General features: G+C 40.0%; 1 protein-coding gene across 1 annotated transcript; it reads left to right on the top strand.

Annotated features, from left to right (window-relative positions):
- Positions 1–2,511: 2,511 nt before the first annotated feature.
- pcmtd1 (protein-L-isoaspartate (D-aspartate) O-methyltransferase domain containing 1) lies at positions 2,512–17,525 on the top strand. The gene is made up of 6 exons (XM_080777514.1): positions 2,512–2,688; positions 11,096–11,547; positions 11,790–11,892; positions 12,183–12,354; positions 14,730–14,853; positions 15,431–17,525. The coding sequence occupies exons 2-6, from the start codon at positions 11,241–11,243 to the stop codon at positions 15,835–15,837; spliced, it is 1,113 nt and encodes a 370-aa protein (XP_080633640.1). The 5' UTR covers positions 2,512–2,688; positions 11,096–11,240; the 3' UTR covers positions 15,838–17,525.
- The last annotated feature ends 3,949 nt before the right edge of the window (positions 17,526–21,474 follow it).

Raw genomic sequence — 21,474 nt, forward strand, 5'->3', positions numbered from 1 at the left:
AATGGAGGAAAAAAAAGAAAAGAAAAGATACAAATCAAAGATAAGTGATATTTGTTGGTTAATGACTTGTTTGTTTGCATAAATTGCACTTTTAATTTTGTACGTCATTTCCTCATACTGCCCTCGACTTCAACAAACAAAAAGACAATAGAAATCAAATAAAGATGTGGGGGAAATTACACTTTTGTTGCTGTATGTATGTGACTTGAATTTCCAGGAGGAGAAAACGTTATTTATCAATTATCAAACAGGCCAATTCAATCTGAGTTGTATATCCTGCTGTATGTATAAATGACAAAATGTAACAGCAAAAGAGCCAAATTACAGAAGATAAAATTAAGTTGTTTCTAATGACCTTGTTTTTTTTTTGCAAAATACGTATGTTTTAAATTATTTAAATCTTTTTAAATGGAATCACATATTCTTTCAACATAATGTATCTATAATTTATCATATTTAATTCCTATACCACACATTGTTTGCTCAGGAAGTTTTGTGAATAATATTTTATTTCCCCGTTAGTATTTGACGTTTTGTAATGTGAAATGGGTTTTTTGTGGAACGATATTAGTATGATATGAAATTGTAATGTATTTTATTTTCTTTTACATTAAAATGTAATGCTTTTTCAGTTGAGGTAGTTTGTAAATTGAAACTTCCTATTACTTTTACTATTTCATAATGAGCAGATATGCGCTGTTGTTGTACAGTTTGTGTATGGTAGAAATAAACTTTTCAAACGGTTGTGTATTTGTTAAAAAGTGATGCCTCACAGTTCAAATCTCCTCACCCTCAACAGTTCCAGGAACAAGCTTTCATTTCAGTAGGTCTTACTGCCACCTGGTGGGGAATATTAAGAATACAAGACTTCTCGCAAAGCTTGATAGATAAATCCCATAGTGGTACAATGGATAAATGCAAAGCAAGAGCTGTTGGGGAAATTGACAATGATTATAGTACTGTATAGAACAGCAATCTGGGGACCACCACTATTGTGTGGGGTGGGTCCATCATATCACAGGCTACATTCATGAGCTGGTCAAAAAACATTCTTTGCCACCATGCCAGTTGTGAACCAATACAGTCACAATGTCTCAGGGTTGAGAATCACTGCTAGAGCCATAAGAATCTTCTCTTATGCATGGGGTCCCAGGCATATGTTTACCCTAAATGGGGGTCTGCGGGCTAATTAGTGTCAATTTGGGGGTCCTTGGCATGAAAAGGTTTGGGAACCACTGGTCCAGACCATACCATCCTCCTGTCCCTTTAAGCATTCCAGGCCCTGCAATGTTTTGAAGACCTTGACCTGTCCTATATGACCCTTGACCCCCATGTTTAGCTGAAGCTCCAGCAAGTTTATCACATGTGAACTTGATGAACTCCTATAGATGTTACCTATGTTACCTATAGGGCTTGCAGACATTAGCATTGCTTCATGTTTTATGCATTACGGCACTGGTGTAATACAAAAATGCAATACATATAATATAATGTAATGCATATAATCTACACTATAATACAATCATATAATTTATATTCAGTAGAGAGAGAGAGAGAGACTACAGTTGAGTATGAGTAGCAGCATGAGTGAGTATAGCCAACAAATATCAAGTTAATAGCCTATGTTTGTGTGTGTGTGTGTGTGTGTGTGTGTGTGTGTGTGGGGGGGGGGTATACTGACTGTATCATCTTCAAGGGTTATGCAAAGATACTTCTTTACTTTGGATGTTTTCAGTTCTGCCGTGAATACTTCCAGTCTAAAAGCTCTCTGATATGAAAGGGCATAATAATTTCTGTGAGCTATTAATGTTCACTTTGAGTAGATAAAACACTCAATGCCACTAAACACTAAAGGCTAATATGTGATTCTTAAAGGAATGAAAGTGGAGGGGAAAAGTGTGTTATCACATAAGCCACTAAAAGCCTTTACCTATATGCATTAAACATAGGATAGACTGAGGATAGCTCTGGTCCATATAACTGTAGCCTATCCTCTTTTGTAAAGTGGCGAACTCAGCATGCTGCAACACTGAGATAAGCATGTGTGAGTGTGTCACCATATCGTTATTATGCAGTTATACTTCGGCTATAGTGGTCCCTGCAGCAGTCTAAATTTAGAGCACATGGCCACACGAAAGGTTGTGTGAGGTTATGAGGTAGGCAGGTTCACTATAGCTTGCTAGTGAATGTATCGGCTTATGTGTGCAGGCTTTGATGGTTTCACAATCACATCACAGTGTTCATGGTTACTTTAATTACCAACTGAAAACTGAGTCGGATGGTGATCACTTTCACAAGATGAGTCTCATCATTATGTTAATGTGTTCAGCGTTTGTCAGTAGAGTATTTTTGCTCTAACAACCACATGCAGACAGGCTGACCCAATGACCATATTTCCGTGCTTGCAGGGGGAGGAGGAACACGGGTACCTCTATCAATGTTTTTGTAGACCACGTGACGTGTGTTTACATCCTCTCAGCTGTTCTTCTTTCCTCCACTTGGCCCGCCGTAAGGAACCGATCACAGATCAGCTGTGTTGTACAACACAGACAGTACACTGAGTCCGTTGTTGTTGTCTCTTGAACGTTTTCTGTCTGTGGACGTTTTTTTGTCAACTGAACCACTTCCTCCATCTATCTATACGGAGTTGATGCGAGACAGACAGTGCGACACACACCGCGTTGTATCGTAAGTGATGTCTTTCAAATTGGTGTTTGATGCTGACTTTAAAGTAAATGTTTTTGTTAAGTTTTTGCGGCGTGCCATAAATGTATTGCTTTGTTGGTGTTGTTTACAACACGTTAAATTGAACGCGTGTCTTTTATAGACGAGACACTAGTGTAATTCGTAGACAGGTTGTTATCTAACGCCGTTTCCAACCTGCTTTGTCCGTGTTGACGGTGGTGATGATGGCGCACACAGGCCCGCACAGCACAGCACACACACAGGCTAATGTTAGCCAGCTTTAAAGGGATCATTATAGCATCCGTCGCACGAGCCCAATTGCTCTTTAAAAATTACACGGTAAATATAACTGGAGGGGGGGGGGGACAACTGTCGATACTTTACCCATAACCCACAGTTAAAAGTACGTCATTTTTTTGTCGAGCGCAAGGCTCGTACGACGAAGTATAAACGCATACTATATATAATCGTAATTTAAGTCAAACGTATAACGTTGGAATGGATTGCGGTATTCTTTAAGATTACCGGACGAATAAATGATCCACTGGACCACTTTTGTCCACTTTGACGCTCAGCGCGCGAGCTTCGTTGGGTGCAGGTTTTTGTTGTTTTCGTCAACTTTGAGCGTTAATAACACGATCCTGGTGGAGTTTTACAACAACATCACCCTTAAGCTGGATGTCTGTCTGCCATGGCGTGTTTGTTATTGTGACCTGGCATGAACCGCAGGATTGTGAATATAATGTGTAGCGATATGTCAGCAGTCAAGAAGACCCAACAGACCTGTTCAACTGCTGCTGCTAAAAGAAAACCTCGTCGCACTCTGCTGCAGGCACAGCAATTGTTTCTGTTGTTGGGCTTGGGGGGGGAGACAAAAACACAGCTTGTAAAGCTCACACTTCTGTCAATATCTCTCAATTTATGATCGGTGGGGGTGAGTTGGCAAGTTCTAGACGATATGATTGTGTACATACGCTTTATACGGCCATAGCGTGCGTTTCATGAAACCCCTAGCTGTTATTGTTTTGTTCTCATCACATCACACGCAGTGGGAACTGGGAAGAAGCAGCTCTGTCAGCTCAGCGTTGCGATTGGTTGAAGAGCTCCACTCTTGTGTGGCAACTGCAGCACATGACCTGCTGACAAGATGATTGGTTTCGTAAACTGTCAGTCATGCTGAGAAATGAAGAAACATCTGCTAAAGCCAATACATTACAGTATACCCAATGCAGTGTTGGGTCAATATCACTTAGGAGAGTACCGTAATATGTTACTTATTACTTATTACACCTTAGAATAAGTAATAATGTTACATTACTTATTACTTGAAATGAAGATATATTAGCCTACATATTATATTACTTTTGCGCCCCCCCACAGCCTAAACAATCTGTTTAGTCAGCTTCTTTTAGAACTGAATCCAATTGTTTTGAATAATAATATTAAGAAGAAGAGTCACACATCACCCTAAAAGGCTATACAATAAAGCGGCAATCTCTCTCAACCTTTTAAATGAAATGTATTCAGGACAACGGCCAACAAAACAAAAAAGTAATATGTAATATGTGCTAATTTTACAAAGTAAATGGGTATAATATAGAAATAGAGGAAAATGGGTATAATGTTACTGTTTTGTCAGAGTAATACCTTACTTTACTCGTTACTGGGAAAAGTAATAATATTACAGTAAAATACAGTGGTGGAAAGCAACTACTGTAAGTACTTTTACTTAGGTACTGTACTTAAGTACAATGTTGAGGTATTTGTACTTTACTTGAGTATTTCCAATATCCAATACTTTTACTTCTACTACATCTCAGAGCCAAAAGTTTTACTTTTACTTCACTTTTATTTCACTATTATTATTATTATTATTATTATTATTATTATTATTATTATTATTATTATTATTATTATTATTATTTCATTTTGATTAGAAAACATACATTAACCACTTCAACCCTATACATTTCGGCCATTTGAAAATAGCCGATCTACAAGCTCACAATGCGATCGCGATCTGGTATTTTCAATAGATTTTGTACACATTTTGAACTTGTGAAATGGCACCTTCTGCACAATGAGTACTTTTAGTACTTTAAGTACATTTGAATGCCGGTACTTTTGTACTTTTACTCAAGTACATTTTAAATTCTGTACTTTTACGTGTAACGAAGTAGTTCTAAATTGCAGTATTGGTACTTTTACTTAAGTAAAACAATTGAGTACTTTTTCCACCACTGGTAATATATTACTAGTAACTAGTTACTGCCCAACACTGCTGTAATGTGCATGGCAACACACGTGTGTATACTCTCCACACGTGTGTTTCTGCATGCACTGTAGAAACTTCCCTTCTCCGTTTGACTTTGCGCTGTAGAAACGTCCCTTCTCCGTCTCCGTCTTTGCGGAAAATATTTACTGCTAAAAATCAACAGTGTGGTAGTGACCTGCCTGGACCTGTAGTCTACTTATGCAAGCCATAACAGCAAACATCACTTCAGTTGTGCCAACATTAAAGGTGCAGTGAAATCATGGAAATGGTGGGCATTTTGTTTTGTAGTTTCAGCTTGAAACGCTGGCTCTGAAGTTTCTGAAACAATCAGAGCGTTGCATCCCTCCAGGCTATGGGCAAGACCTACGCTGAAAAGACTATCAGCGGAAGTTGCGGGATTTTAGCGGAAGTATTGCCCAAGGAAATGACGTTGATGCTTTACAAATCAGTTTACATTCTCCACGAATGAAACAAGTGTTGCGATTGGTCGGGAAAATATCGTATCCGGGGGAAATACATTTGACGGATGTTCCGGAGGATACATCCGCCGATAGCTTCTCTGTCTTACGTTGTGACCAGGCTTTACTTTTCGCAGATAAGTAAGCCTGGGACCGAGGTTAGGCTATGGGAGAGGAAGACTCTCACGTGCAGTGTCGTTTGTAAACAAAGTGACAGAGACGTGGGGCAAAGCCAGGGGATCATTTCTAACCTATACACAACTATACATATTTTAGCGTGATGATTAAGTTTAAAACGAGTAATACACTGTTTGGATGTCATCTTGAATGAGATTAAAAACAGAGTAGTTCTTTAATCAAAACCAGCTTTTTTGGAGGACAATGAAGCATGGGAATCAAACTCGTGAGCTTCATTTTTATTGGCTTTTATTGATGTGTGCCTCGACACGTCAGGAAGTAATTAATTTTTTTTAATGGACTTTTAATATAAAAACACACAATGAGAATTTGCCAATGTTTTGGGCATCCATTGTTGGGTATCCCCATATGATGACCACGGATATGGTCTAAAAGTGTCATGAGGTCATGCCCAGGAGACAACAGATTGAGTTTCAGCAGTGTAGTATGCACCTTATTGCATTTCCCAGGGATCTGTTACATGTTACATTGAGCAGCAGGCTTGCTCAATGAGCTGTCCCCAGCGCAGTCACTCTAGGCATGGCATGTATGCTCATTCTAAATACACAGTATATCTAGGGGGTCAACCTAGGCCATCCTAGTTTAGAATGGAGCGACGTTTCTGTGTCAAGCTGCAGCTACGGTCCCCACATGAACTTATTTTGGGGGGGGGTCGCAGACTCGCAGCCTGAAAAGGTTGAGAAGCACTGACCTAGCAAGTTGTTAATTGGCCTTTTGAGGTGAGCATGAGTAATGACCTCTGTGGGTTATCATTGGTAAAACTGTATTGCAATTCCCAGAAGCAATTTACTTGTAAAATACATTTCCTGACCTATTTTGCTGACTTGTATTTTTCAACTGAAAATTCAAAGGAACTAGCCTTTGTATTACACTACATAGATGGCAGGGGGGGTGATAACTAGGACGAAAAAAACCCACTGCCGTACTGTCACTGATGGTGAGAATGGACCAATGATGCTTTTGCTGGAGAGAAAGGGAGGCCCAATGGAAAAGTACTTGAACGGGCCCACCACCACTACACTACAATGTCACCCCTGAGTTTAATCTTTATTAGCTGAGTCAGATGTGGAGATGCTGAGGAGGCAGGGAGAAAAAAAAATCAAGAGTCACCTCCCACTGCTGCTGCATGTCTCATTCAAGGTTTTACAGATTAGCCCATGCCTATTCATCATCAAACTCTGGACTGTTTGTCAGATCATTCTGTACGAGTCTTTTTGGAATGTTCCTCTCGTTTGCCGTAGAGGGTTCTATTAGCAAAGTGTGGATCAATAATTTATACGCTCCCCAGTTAATCAGAATCCCATTGGTGCGTTGTCGGAAAGGTTACCGTGGTGACTGATTAGAAACACAACAGAGAGACGGTGAGAGTTAGGCTTTGAGTCGTCGTGTTAAATTGATTACGGAGTATTCTCTAGTCTAGACTGCACCTTCACTTACTGAGTCACCACGAATTACGTCATTCAGCCAGATCTCATTTGAATTAATTTATTTAATGTATTAATAGGTGCCGGTCGGCACTGTCTCATCTGAATTCATTAATTACATACCTTCATTTCCATTTTTGTGGGGCGGAATGACAAAGGTCATATCGTTTATGCTCTTTCAAAGTGACTGTTTACATTTAGTCACACTGAAGCTCATGGTGACTTTTCACTTTGAGGAGTGACAGCCCAGAAGGTGCTACAAGGTTTATTTCATTATTTGTGATTTTTCTGGTCTTTCAATATTACATTTTATTGTTTGCCAATTTCTCAAAGCATATCAAGTATACTGTACCAGTAAGCCAGCAGCATTGGTAAATGTAATTCTATCTGGTGTATAGGCAACATTGTTTTGCAATATCAAAATGAAAGAATAACTACAAGTTCAATAATAAATTATGATTAAATGTAAAGGAAAAGAAAAAGAAAACCTCTTATTCCTTTTCTCATACTTCTTTTCCGTAGCAACTGGGAGCCACAGGAGAGGGCCTATAAGAGCCACACGTGGCTCTAGAGCCGCAGGTTGCCTAACCCTGGGCTATATGTTTACAATTTATTGCCACGCATTAATTTCACTAAATACTGGCACTGACTGACAGTCTGACACCACGCAGCAGAAGGCACCAAAGCACTGTACTACCGAAGCATTTTCCTTCTCCAGTGAGTCGTCCAAGTCCAACCCCAGGGCTTGACATTAAGTACATTTCCCATTCACTTGTCCGGGCACAAAAGTCACTTGTCCGGAAGCACGAGCACACAAATACATTTTAAATCAACTAACTGTTGGTTTTGGTGAATACAATATATATTGGATGAATATTCTCAGTTAATGGCCCTATAATGTCTGTAATCTTACATGCATTTCATGTATTCCAAATACACAGCCATAGATAGATGGGTCCTATGCGTGCACTGCAGAATGACACAGTTACGGCGGTTTGAAAATCCTCCTTTCAACTGCTTACAGTATATATATTTGCAATCCCATAGTTGGAACGGTGGGGCGTTGCTATAGGAACCGGACCAACGTCAAAGGCTTCCGTAGGCATCAACCATTATATAGTATAGTATAGGAGTATACGTTGGGGTACGTATATATACGGACTTGGGGGAAAAAGAGTTAAGCTGTATAGTGGTTGCAACTGTATTAATATTAATATATATAATATTAATTGATTGCCTGAGTCCCGGGGTGGGAGTTCTGCTCTGGTTTTGGTGAAATATTAAGTAGTTCCGGTCATTTTGTGGGGGGCACAGGGGGCCACGCATTAAAAGTAAATTAATTTGTATTGTTGACCTATTTCTAAAATAATAGCGCAACTTTCGTTCAACTTTGACCCCTCTATCACATGGAACTGTTTTTTGGGCGTAGTGACACAAAAAGCATAGCTCCGTGTGATAGAGGGGTCAAAAATAAAAGAAAGTTGCACTGATATTTTAGAAAAAGGGTCAACAACACAAATGACGTTAGTTTTGTGGATTAATTTACTTTTAATGCTTGGCCCCCTGTGCCCCCCACAAAATGACCGGAACTACGTAATATTTCACCAAAACCAGAGCAGAACTCGAACTCCCACTACGGGACTCGGGCAATCAATTAATACAGTTGCAACCACTATATTAATGGCAAGTATTTCATACAGCTTAAGTTAAAAATAAATCTGAACTATCCCTTTAACACACATTTTCTGCCAGAGCTTTCAAATGGATATGAAGCTAAAGGACAATATCTGACTCCAAGTACATTATATATTTAGTTTATATTTATATTTAATTATTTCAAGATATAAAAAAATGACACATTTTTCATGAATTAAAAATAAATACAACAAACATAATACATAATAATACTAGATTAAGATGGCTACAATATAACTGGTTGATGCACACTTACATAACACCAGCTAAATTACATCAGTTCAATGAAAATATTCCAGACATTTGTGAGCAGTCAAAGTGCACACTTTTTCACTGTATGTGGGAATGCAGTGAGATTGTGGTATTCTGGAGTGAGATCTTACAAATCATTTATAGAATGCTAGATGTAAGGATATACCCAATTGGATCCAAAACTCTGCATATTGGGGTTGCAACCCTGGTCATATCAAGGAATAAACAAATTATTATAGACACTCCAACCACGAGCGAGCCAAATAAAAAAAAGTGAAATGTATGATGAGGTCTGCGCTGATGCATCTTATCTGTGTTGACTTACTTTCATTCTCATTTCTCTGCTTATTATGTACTGACTTGTGTGTCTGGTTTCTTTTGTTGTTTAGTTTGGTTGTTTCTTTTCTTTTTGCTCCTGGGCAAAGTTTCATGAATTTCAGTTGTTTTGTCACATCTTGCAACTTTGTGAAAAAAAAAAAAAATAATAATAATAATATTGTTTAAAAATGAATAAATACATAAATGCAATGATTTCTTAATTTACTAATTTGATGAAGAAAGAAAATAAAAATCGAAGAAATTCCATACAAATGTTTAAGAAGTAGTGAAAATGGCAGAACTACAAGCTCACAACGTGGTGTGAAGCGGCAAGTTGTGAGCTTGTAGATCTGCTATTTTCACTAGTTTGGGTCCCGGGGGAAAACGCCTAATCTCTCTTTTGGGTCTCGAGCTAAAAAGTTTGGGAACCACTGATTTAGAGTATTATTTTGATTCAAATCTGCTACTGTTGCCAGTGCCACTGTAAAGTCAGAACTGATGAGTGTCGCCCATTTTCACGCAAAAATAAAAGCTGTTTATTTTTCCAGGTTGTGAAACTGGATGCATCGAAGCAGGTCGAGCAGTTAACTTGAAATGATGATGTGGGTGCAGCCTGCAAGTAAAAAATAAAATGGTTTGAGCTAGGAGGGTGGACAAGACCGTAGCCACACAATTAACCCTCTCTTGCCATGCAGACTGTCCCTTTTGATACAGTCAGAATTCGATTCAGCTGGCTTAATGCCCTATACATTGTGTTACGAACTGTTAAAGTCTAGGGGTTTTACTGCCCGTAACGGGTTTGAAAGAACAACACGGCTCATAAAAGATCGGATTTAATACTCAATTCACAATAAATTACAAAGTGGCGTTAGTGCACGACGGAATGATGAAGACAGAGTGGCTCTGTATGCCCAGAATTAATATGGAAAATGACTTGCATGACTGAATGGATGAACACACAACACACCCCAACAGACAGACAGATGGAACTACAACTAAACCTGACACACAGAACGAAACGCATAAGTAGACCGGCTGGAGGGAAGGCCACACGCAGCAGTGTTCCCACACCGAAGTCCAAGCAGAGAGTGAGCTTTATAGTCCAGGTAGCGAGGCCTGAGCTGCCACAGGACCAATCCGAGGGCTGATCAGGCTCCAAGCCAGGCCCTCCTCAGGACGGCAACACATTAGGGACACGTCACCCATCATCTGCAGGGGACAGAAGCAACAACCAGTACCAGGCAACATAATAGGCACTCCTCCTATACAGCTAGTACAGCTAAGCAAGCCTGCCAATAAATATATATAGATGTGATAGCATCAGCTCTATATATATATATATATACAATTGCTTCGTCAGGTGCCTTTGATAAATGTTTTTTTGAGTGGTGCAACCACTCCAAGGAACAGCAATGTCTGTGTTCCCGTGTTCGTCAATTTGTTGGTCATGCACCTATGTGACGTTAATGAGCACCAGTATGTGCCAGTAGGGGCGCTGTAGTAGTACTGCACTGTTGCCTGCTAATGAGAGAGAGAGAGGGGGGGAGTTGCACCACTCGGTTCACACAGGTGTGATTTTTTTGTATCAAAGGGGGCCGGGGCCTCTAATCATCTTTGTTTTGTGATAAATAATGCAATAGTCTGGAAGGAAGGTTGAACTAAGCCAAAGTTGGGCAAGAACACTCCTGTGGAGATGTGCCATCACCCTCCTGATATACTGTAGGTCTGTACAGATGCTGTATGCTTTGAGGTTTATAATTGTAACTCGTGTGTTATTGTTCCTCTCTCAGTTCCCTAGTTCACCGGTCTTAACCATGATCTGAACCGACAAAGGAGAAACCCCCGTAGGATCCTTCAACCATTTGATTAATATCCATGCCATTCTAAAGACGACACTGCATCTCTCGGAAGTCCTTTTTTTCCTTTTTTTACACCATGGGGGGAGCTGTGAGTGCTGGGGAGGACAACGATGACCTGATCGACAACCTCAAGGAGGCTCAGTATATTCGTACAGACAAAGTGGAGCAGGCCTTCCGGGCCATAGACCGCGGCGACTACTATCTGGAGGACTACCGGGACAATGCCTACAAAGATCTAGCGTGGAAGCACGGCAACATCCACCTGTCCGCCCCGTGCATATACTCTGAGGTGATGGAGGCACTCAAACTGCAGCCAGGACTAGCGTTCCTTAATCTTGGCAGTGGAACTGGCTACTTGAGCACAATGGTTGGCCTCATCGTAGGTAGGTGTGATATCACGTATGGTTTCTGTGTTGTTGTGTTTTCTGCAATATCTATGTATGAAGGTTGAGATATTTTAGAGAAAATCTAGGTAAGCAAAGCTACTACTACTGTATTATTACAGTTTGATTCTAGTATAGTTATACGTTTTGACACCGATAATAATGCAAGAAGCGGTGCTGAAACAAACAAATAAAAACGGTTGTAAATGAAATATTGTTTTGTTTTATTTGCTCTTTTCTAGGGCCTTTCGGTGTGAACCATGGGGTTGAACTCCACAACGACGTGGTTGAATATGCCAGGGAGAAACTGGAGGACTTCATTAAGAACAGTGACAGCTTTGATAAGTGAGCAAATGCTTCATCAAATACCACAAATGTTGCACTTTACAGAGGATGTAATGATGCGTGTATTATTCATTCAACAAAATTAAGCACTATAGATTTGCATGTCAATTTATCTGTTGCTTTTCTTTGCCTGGAGGCTTTCTCTTTACAAATGGCATATACTTTTTAAGAATTTAATTCAGCTTGTTTGTTTCAAATGACTAAAAACTGTGATGATTAGATAAAGAAAATGTATTTTACCATGTTTATCTGATGCAGGTTTTCTTTTTATTCTCCACTTGTCACTGTAGGTTTGAATTCTGTGAGCCAGTCTTTGTGGTTGGAAATTGCCTTGAAATCTCGACGGATAGTCACCAATATGATCGCATCTATTGCGGGGCAGGAGTGCAGAAGGACCATGAAAACTACATGAAAGTGCTGCTCAACATTGGGGGCATACTGGTGATGCCCATAGAGGATCAGGTAAGCGGTGCGAAGCATGGGAAGAACATAGAATAAATCGTTGCTATACATTATAATGGCCTGTGACTGAGGAATTGCTTGGAGAGGTCCAGACTCCAGATGGGAAATGCCACCTCATGGGGCATCTTATTTTGAGGCTCTATAAATGCGATGTGGAAGATACAGACAACAGTGGGTGTTTCACTCTAATGCTCGGGGAGGGGAACCACTCCCCAACTGGACATATGATCAGAATGTCCACTGTGTGAATACGGTCCATTGAGAACCATTTCCCTGTCCTCGGCATCAAACAGTGTCAGGTTTCAAAACTAGAACATTCAGTATTTTCTTCAAAACACTTTTGCTTTATTACTACTCCTGGAGATGTTGTCCCAAACTCACACAAATTGCTACATATTGTCTCATGTGATAAATATGTATCATTTAGATTTTTAATTTCACTAGAGTTTGGGCATGCCCATACAAGCGATTATGTCTGAGACATACTGTCAGGGCCCTTGTCTGTCTTTGTCCCTTTTGTGCAAAGACAAAATATTGAGATCTCTGTATCTGTCTGTCTACCTGTGTCCATTTTATGCCCATATATGGTGATCCCTGTATCTGTCAGTACATGACCCTTTTATGCCCAATTGCCAATCTATGGAGGTCCTTGATGTCATCAGTACATCTATTGGATTGTCCATATGGACTCCATCTATGGGCATATTGGTTGGATCGGTGGTTCTAGACGAATACAAGAACGCTCGCCCCAAAACATGCTCGCCTTATGGGAACTCTTTATATGGTTATGACTGAGTCATGGTGACATGAGCGTGATATCAGAGGTCCGCCCGTGATGTCATTGGCCAGTCCAATGGTGGCTCTCCTACATAGACTTTTATTGAGAATGGGACAACCAACTGGGACAAGAAGTAGGCAGAAATACATTGGACTCAGGCAACAGCCCAGCTTTAATGATCTTAAATCCCTTTATTTTAGATTGTTTTGTAGTAATAGTACAACATAAACATTAAAGAGACTTTAGTTGTTACTGTACAATACTTTAAAACAGTTGTCATGTTGCACACATGGTTAAAATAGCTCTTATTTGCACCGCCCTCGTTGAAAACAATGTATTTCCAACTCCAGCTCGTCTCAGTTCAGGCTGCATGAACAGCGCTCCGAGCGCTCGGTTTCTGCCCCCTCAATATCGTAACTCTTCTATTAGATGGCTCTGGGTTAGACACACCTCTCCACCAATAGTTTTCCTATATGATAAAACATTGTTTTAAAATAAGAAATGTCACGCACATATTTTTCCAGTGCATATGGCAGGCCTTGTTGACGGATTTGGAAGAGATTTTTAAGCTCTGTTTCCAAAAATGAACCAGTATTTCATGTGTAAAGTCCATGATATTTACATATTGGAATGAATGAGCCCGACTGGAAAGTGTCCAACACATGGGGAGAGGGCGGGGCTTAGCTAAAGGTCTATTCAGAATGCACAAAAACAGTACATTGGAATGGATGACCTCATACCAAGGATTTGTTTTTGTGGCTTTCGCCTTTCATTTTATATATTTTATGGAGGGACAGACAGTAGGCTGACAGGAAATGGGGAGAGAGATGGGGGGGGGGGGGGTGGAAGACATGCAGTAAAGGCCGTCCTGATTGGGAGTCGAACCCGCGGCACACCGCCAGACTGGATTACCAGCCAAGGTGCCTGGACCACTGAGCCATGGCCCAGGCCATACAGAGGATTTATGATAGGACTATTCAATTTAGACTACAATGGACCTCTGCAGGCAATATGAAGAATGACACAGTGAAAAAGGCTTGGCCTGCATAACTTCTAATCTTAGGTAACATTCACATACATTATAGAGCCGCAAATAGCTCTGGATTATCAGCTTTGTAAAGTCACTGGATGGGTATAATGGTATAAAAGAATAATAGAACGGAACATCTTGGGGAGACTGTAGGGGAGGTGAGAGGACATGTATAACATACTGGCAAGCTGGTAACATGCTGGTAATATGCCAGAAAGAAGCCTAAAACCTTGGACAAAGACATTTGGGGCCGTGGTTTGTGGAAATCTTTGACGGCTCAAGAAACAATTGAGCATTGAAGCTCACTTCAGCTGTTACGGTACATCATCTCAGTTTGCCGTTTAAAAGTGGCACTGGCGGTGTATTATAATAATAATAATAATATTAACTTTATTATATATAGCACCTTTCTAGGCATGAGCCACAAAGTGCTGCACAAGATGGACAGGATAATAATTTAAAAAAAAATCATAAGGAAAATAAGATGATCTATCATAATATCTGATGTTCATATGTATAGTCAAGTGTTGCTGTTGATAGTACGTGGTCAATTCTGTTTTGGTGTAGCTGACCCAGATAACCAGGACAGGCCAGTGCACTTGGGAGAGCAAAAACATCTTGGCCGTGTCCTTCGCCCCCCTGGTCCAGCAGAGCAGAGCAGACGGAGACAAGTCTGATGCCGTTCAACTGCGTGAGTTTTGAAACTCTCTCTCCTTCAAAAACATAAAAGTTTCCACATTTTTGCATTACTCTTTTTGAAGTGTAAATTAGCCGTCATTATAGGAATAATTAGCACTTACTGAAAGTTGAGCGATACGACCCGTTGCTCGGACATAAAAGACCTCACAATTCTGATTATTCTTTTCTTCTTCTTCTTCTTCTTCTTCTTAACCCATTTTAGGCGGGAACCCCTTTTGGTGTTAGCATTACGTTATGCTTTAGCTATTTAAAAATATCAGATCTACAAGCTCGTGGCGCTCCACCGAGTGGCGCGCCACGAGCTTGTAGGTCTGCTATTTTTGAGAAATCGAAGAACAACTGACGTAGAAGACATTTTTTTAGAATCTGATCTCAGGTCAGAATGGAAAACTGTCAGGATGTAGAAGACATTTTTAGAATCTGATCTCAGGTCAGAATGGAAAACTGTCAGGATGACGTAGAAGACATTTTTTTATAGAATCTGATCTCAGGTCAGAATGGGTTAATGATTCTTCTTCTTGTTTGCCCCCTATATTGACGCCATGACACCTTGTGTCTTGCCCTCACAGCCCCGGTGACGGTCAGGGGTCTTCAGGACCTGTCCCGGATCTACATACGTCGCACTCTCGTCGCCCTGGCCGAGGAGGACAGTCGGGACAACAAGGGCCTCGACGTGCACAGAGTTCCCCAGAAGCGCAAGCGCAGGCGCTGCCGGCGGCGACGCATCAGCACGTACGTTTTTGTGGGCAACCAGCTGATACCGCAGACTGTGGAGAGCGAGGAGGAGGAACAGACCGAGGACAAACACAGGGAGGAGGAGAACCACAAGGAGGTGCAGGAGGAGGAGGAGGAGGAGGAGCGAGACATTGGTGATATTGAAATCCTCAAGCAAGTTAATGTGTTGAGAGAACAGATAATGGCTCTGCCTTTGCCCGAGTCGCTCAAGGCATATCTGCTGTATTACAGGGAGAAATGACTTGATTTCACTTGAGCCCTTTTCAGTGAAGATGTAGCATCATTTTCCATTTATTTTTGACGGCAATGGAGAGAGACTTATAGATAAAATGTGATAACGATGTTATGACTATCGAGATAAAGTTGCTTTGATTGTTTATTTTGATTTAAGCTTTTGATTTGTATATCAAAAATCTATAAAAGAAAAAAAAATGATGTCTATGATGGGAAACCTTTCTGAAACCTGTCTTAAAGATTCCGATTTTATCTCAATGTTAATATTTCTGCAAGCGTTGCAGACCGAGAATTGTATAAACAACAAAGTTCTTATTATATTTGTTTAAAAAATATATATGTTCACAAGAAAATGAGGAAGTTTACAGCACCTTTTCTAGCAGCTTTAACCTCACCATTGATATCTGATAATGTATGGATGCTGAATGAAGCACAAGGTAAAAAGAAAAAGGCTATTCCACAGTCGCATCCTTTCAATTACTTTAAAGCCATAGACTAAGAAATTGGGGTAAAATCATTAACGAGGCAGGTCTTTCATTATTCTTACTACCCGTAATGTAAGAGATCAATGGGAGACAAGATTGGTTTATAATTCCTTCTGCAGGGGATCTTTGAGTATAAAAGAAATATTTCTGTAGGGAGCTTAGGCACTACTGTATGTTCATGTTTTATCTCACTTTTGTGCTTAATAATCTGGCATCGGGCTTTATAGGAGTTTGGCAGTTTGATTTGGTAATTACATTTTATGGCCATGAATGCACATCCATTATAAAGTACACCACCCCCCCCCCCCTTTTTTTTGCTGACATGCATAAGAGTTTAATCACATCAGTGGTTAAAGTAAAGATGATTTGTTTTATATTCACTTTAGGTCATGCAGCATTTTCTTTTACAGATTAATTTTAAAATTTGTATCAAGTAAATTAATCTCCATTACGCGCAAACACACACTCGATCACTGGAAGTGATGTCCCAGGTGATCGGTTCTTAAAGTCTTTTTTTTGAACGAACATTTATGTAAAGAATTTTGATAAGACACACAGACGGTCATTAGACAAAATGACATATTATACGGAGTGATGCAAAATGAGAATCATGGGGAGTTTTTAGTCTGGACTACACAAGTGCCCCAGTGAAGCACCTTATACTGCAGTCTTTAATTGTAAAAGAGGTGCCATCTTTTTGGGGCCCAATTTGTACTGTGGGCCTGACATGTAGCTCATGAGAATCAATTTACAATGTGCTTACAGAAGTCCTATGATCGTGATGGCTTTCAAGTGCCAATATACCCCCATCACATTGGGATTCTGTGAGTTTTGATTTGTCACAGTGAACTTGCCCAAATGATGGTATGCATTCCATTAAGAAAAATAGTATGCCACCTTTTATGTTTTAGGCTTTACAACTGTCAGAGTTTTCTACATCTTACTTAAAAAAAGAAATAATAGTGTGTGTTCTGAAAGATCAGACAAATGTTTTTAAGATCGATTATATTCAGTATAAAATTGGTATGATTATATGGTTCTGTATAAGATATAATTTGGTTTGTCGTAGCGCCATCTTTCTGTACTGTATCTTGACACTGGGAAGTCTGTATATCACCAATCTCCACTGCTGTGTTGAATAGAGGAGACATAATTAGTGCTCAAGGTCTTCTTTTCCTTCTGGTGTTATGTAAAATATTTTTGTTTTAAACTGGGCTGTTTCTGTTGGTTATTGGTCATTGTGCGAGTGGTGCAACCACTCCAAGGAACGGCAATGTCCGTGTTAACCTATGTGACTATGTGTTAACCTATGTGACTATGTTTGTGTTAACCTATGTGACTATGAGTACCAGTAGTGGCGCTGTTGTACCAGAAACGGAGAGAGAGATAGTGCTGCACTGTTGCCAGAGAGAGAGAGAGAGAAGGGGGGAGAGAGAGGCATAATCACACCTGTGTGAGAGGGGAGTTGCACCACACTGAGTGGTGCAACTCCCCTCTCACACAGGTGTGATTATGTCTTTTTTAATCTAATGCCGTTTCTCCCCAATTTACCAGACACAGATGCCACATTGAATGCAGTGCAACAATTTACTTAACTGTAATCTAGACATCAGCTACTGTACAACCCTCTCAAGTCAATTTGCAAATGATGTTAATGTGACCCCTATGATTTTATTACAGTAAGGCGGACGGTATCGATTAGCCACTTAACCACTAAAACCCTACTTACTTGACCAACGTCCCCCAGGGATATCGTACTCTGCTCCTTTTCCTCCTCGAGTCGATACCAAATCAATAGCAGATGTACAAGCTCAAAGCGTGTCGCATTGCGACGAATTGTGAGCTTGTAGATCTATATTCTCACCGAATATATATATATATATATATATATATATATATATATATATATATATATGTCATAGAGCAGGAATGTGTGGATTGAACCCTCTATAGGCCTACTTAGTACCTAATAATTAGTTGATTGGGGTTAGCTCTGGTACGTCTGTTCTTTTTGAGCGATGCTAGCCATACACTCCTATACACAGCAATGTGTGTGTGTCGCTAGCTGGCAGGGTCTGTCCCTGTATCCGTCCGAGTACGGAAATAGCGTTTGTTGACCACCAAGTGTCACTGTTGTGCAGTGCAGCACACACACAGGCCAGGGAGGAGGGCTTATACAGTACCGTATACAGCACGAGTACAGTACAGCACTCATTTTACCCCTCTACCGAATCTCTTCGGTAGAGGGGTGTCGTGTTGCGAACCCCTCGCAACACGAGGTGAGAGCCTTTATGAGATAGTGGAGTGGACGAATAACACTCATGCAGAGGTTCCATGTTCAAATCCCACCAGTCCTCACTTTCAGTCAGTGTATGATAAATAATCAACTTTTATGTATTGGTGTTAATTAAAAATTTCACCACGTACCTGTCCCTTAATTTTGGCATCACAAACTTTTTCAATAAAACAAAAATCTACAATTCAAGTTGCTGCACAAAGACATTTAATAGTGACATCTTTCCAACTACCTCACTGTCACTGAGCAAGTGAGCACATATAAGTTAACTGAGCAGGGAGCGCATAACCAACAGGGACGTCCATACGACGTCAAACGGACCTCTCTCTAAACACCAACCCCAAAACGTATAACACGTAGTCCAGGTCGCCGTCCCAGCCAGACGTCCATACGACGTCCGCACAACGTCCTCGATACGACCTGACAAACTACGACTTTAGGCGTGCTCACAGTCCGTTGCAAAAAGACGTCTATATTACGTTCATACGACGTTGATACCACCTCGCCGCCGGGAATTCTTTATGGTTGTGCTGAACCACCACGGACGTAATGACATTTCTGGCCACAACGTGGGTGTCAATGCGCTGTGGCGCTGTTCCGAATTTCACTGCCGGTGTGCCATCTTTGATGTGTTTTAAGTAAACATTATACCTATTTTGTTTAGACTTGTTTACCTTGTTCAATTCATCACAACATTTAGAGACATACAAATATACACTTCGAGAGAGAGAGAGAGAGAGAGCAGGTGAAACTAGGCTACATGTTTAAAGTCGTTTGTCATGGACAGACTGGGAAGCCATCTAGTGTTCACCAGCAGACACTGCATGTGTCTGAAGATTTTTTCCATCATTTTGGACCATGGGCTATAGCCCATATCGTACGGCATACTATAGCGCGCCGTTTTTCATCATTTTTGAGGATTTGAAAAAAATGACGAAATGACAAAAACGATGGGTTATAGCCCATGTTTTTTTTAATTTTGAAAAAAAAAGTTAGCCTCGTTTCTCATCATTTTGGACCGTGGGCTATAGCCCATATCGTACGGCATACTATAGCGCGCCGTTTTTCATCATTTTTGAAGATTTTTAAAAAATGACGAAATGACAAAAACGATGGGTTATAGCCCATGTTTTTTGAAATTAAAAAAAAAAAAGTTAGCCTCGTTTCTCATCATTTTGGACCATGGGCTATAGCCCATATCGTACGGCATACTATAGCGCGCCGTTTTTCATCATTTTTGAAGATTTAAATTTTTTTACGAAATGACAAAAACGATGGGTTATAGCCCATGTTTTTTGAAATTTTGAAAAAAAAAGTTAGCCTCGTTTCTCATCATTTTGGACCATCGGCTATAGCCCATATCGTACGGCATACTATAGCGCGCCGTTTTTCATCATTTTTGAGGATTTGAAAAAAATGACGAAATGACAAAAACGATGGGTTATAGCCCATGTTTTTGAAATTTTGAAAAAAAAAGTTAGCCTCGTTTCTCATCATTTTGGACCGTGGGCTATAGCCCATATCGTACGGCATACTATAGCGCGCCGTTTTTCATCATTTTTGAAGATTTAAAAAAAAAAATGACGAAATGACAAAAACGATGGGTTATAGCCCATGTTTTTTGAAATTTTGAAAAAAAAAGTTAGCCTCGTTTCTCATCATTTTGGACCGTGGGCTATAGCCCATATCGTACGGCATACTATAGCGCGCAGTTTTTCATCATTTTTGAAGATTTAAAAAAAATGACGAAATGACAAAAACGATGGGTTATAGCCCATGTTTTTTGAAATTTTGAAAAAAAAAGTTAGCCTCGTTTCTCATCATTTTGGACAGTGGGCTATAGCCCATATCATACGGCATACTATAGCGCGCCGTTTTTCATCATTTTTGAAGATTTAAAAAAATGACGAAATGACAAAAACGATGGGTTATAGCCCATGTTTTTTGAAATTTTGGAAAAAAAAGTTAGCCTCGTTTCTCATCATTTTGGACCGTGGGCTATAGCCCATATCGTACGGCATACTATAGCGCGCAGTTTTTCATCATTTTTGAAGATTTTAAAAAAATGACGAAATGACAAAAACGATGGGTTATAGGCCATGTTTTTTGAAATTTAGAAAAAATAAGTTAGCCTCGTTTCTCATCATTTTGGACCGTGGGCTATAGCCCATATCGTACGGCATACTATAGCGCGCCGTTTTTCATCATTTTTGAAGATTTAAAAAAAATGACGAAATGACAAAAACGATGGGTTATAGCCCATGTTTTTTGAAATTTTGAAAAAAAAAGTTAGCCTCGTTTCTCATCATTTTGGACCATGGGCTATAGCCCATATCGTACGGCATACTATAGCACGCCGTTTTTCATCATTTTTGAGGATTTGAAAAAAATGACGAAATGACAAAAACGATGGGTTATAGCCCATGTTTTTGAAATTTTGGAAAAAAAAGTTAGCCTCGTTTCTCATCATTTTGGACCGTGGGCTATAGCCCATATCGTACGGCATACTATAGCGCGCAGTTTTTCATCATTTTTGAAGATTTGAAAAATAATGACGAAATGACAAAAACGATGGGTTATAGCCCATGTTTTTTGAAATTTTGAAAAAAAAAGTTAGCCTCGTTTCTCATCATTTTGGACAGTGGGCTATAGCCCATATCATACGGCATACTATAGCGCGCAGTTTTTCATCATTTTTGAAGATTTGAAAAAAATGACGAAATGACAAAAACGATGGGTTATAGCCCATGTTTTTGAAATTTTGAAAAAAAAAGTTAGCCTCGTTTCTCATCATTTTGGACCGTGGGCTATAGCCCATATCGTACGGCATACTATAGCGCGCAGTTTTTCATCATTTTTGAAG

Source organism: Protomyctophum bolini, assembly GCF_963924005.1.
Source record: "Protomyctophum bolini genome assembly, chromosome: 12".
NCBI classification, from domain to species: Eukaryota; Metazoa; Chordata; class Actinopteri; order Myctophiformes; family Myctophidae; genus Protomyctophum; species Protomyctophum bolini.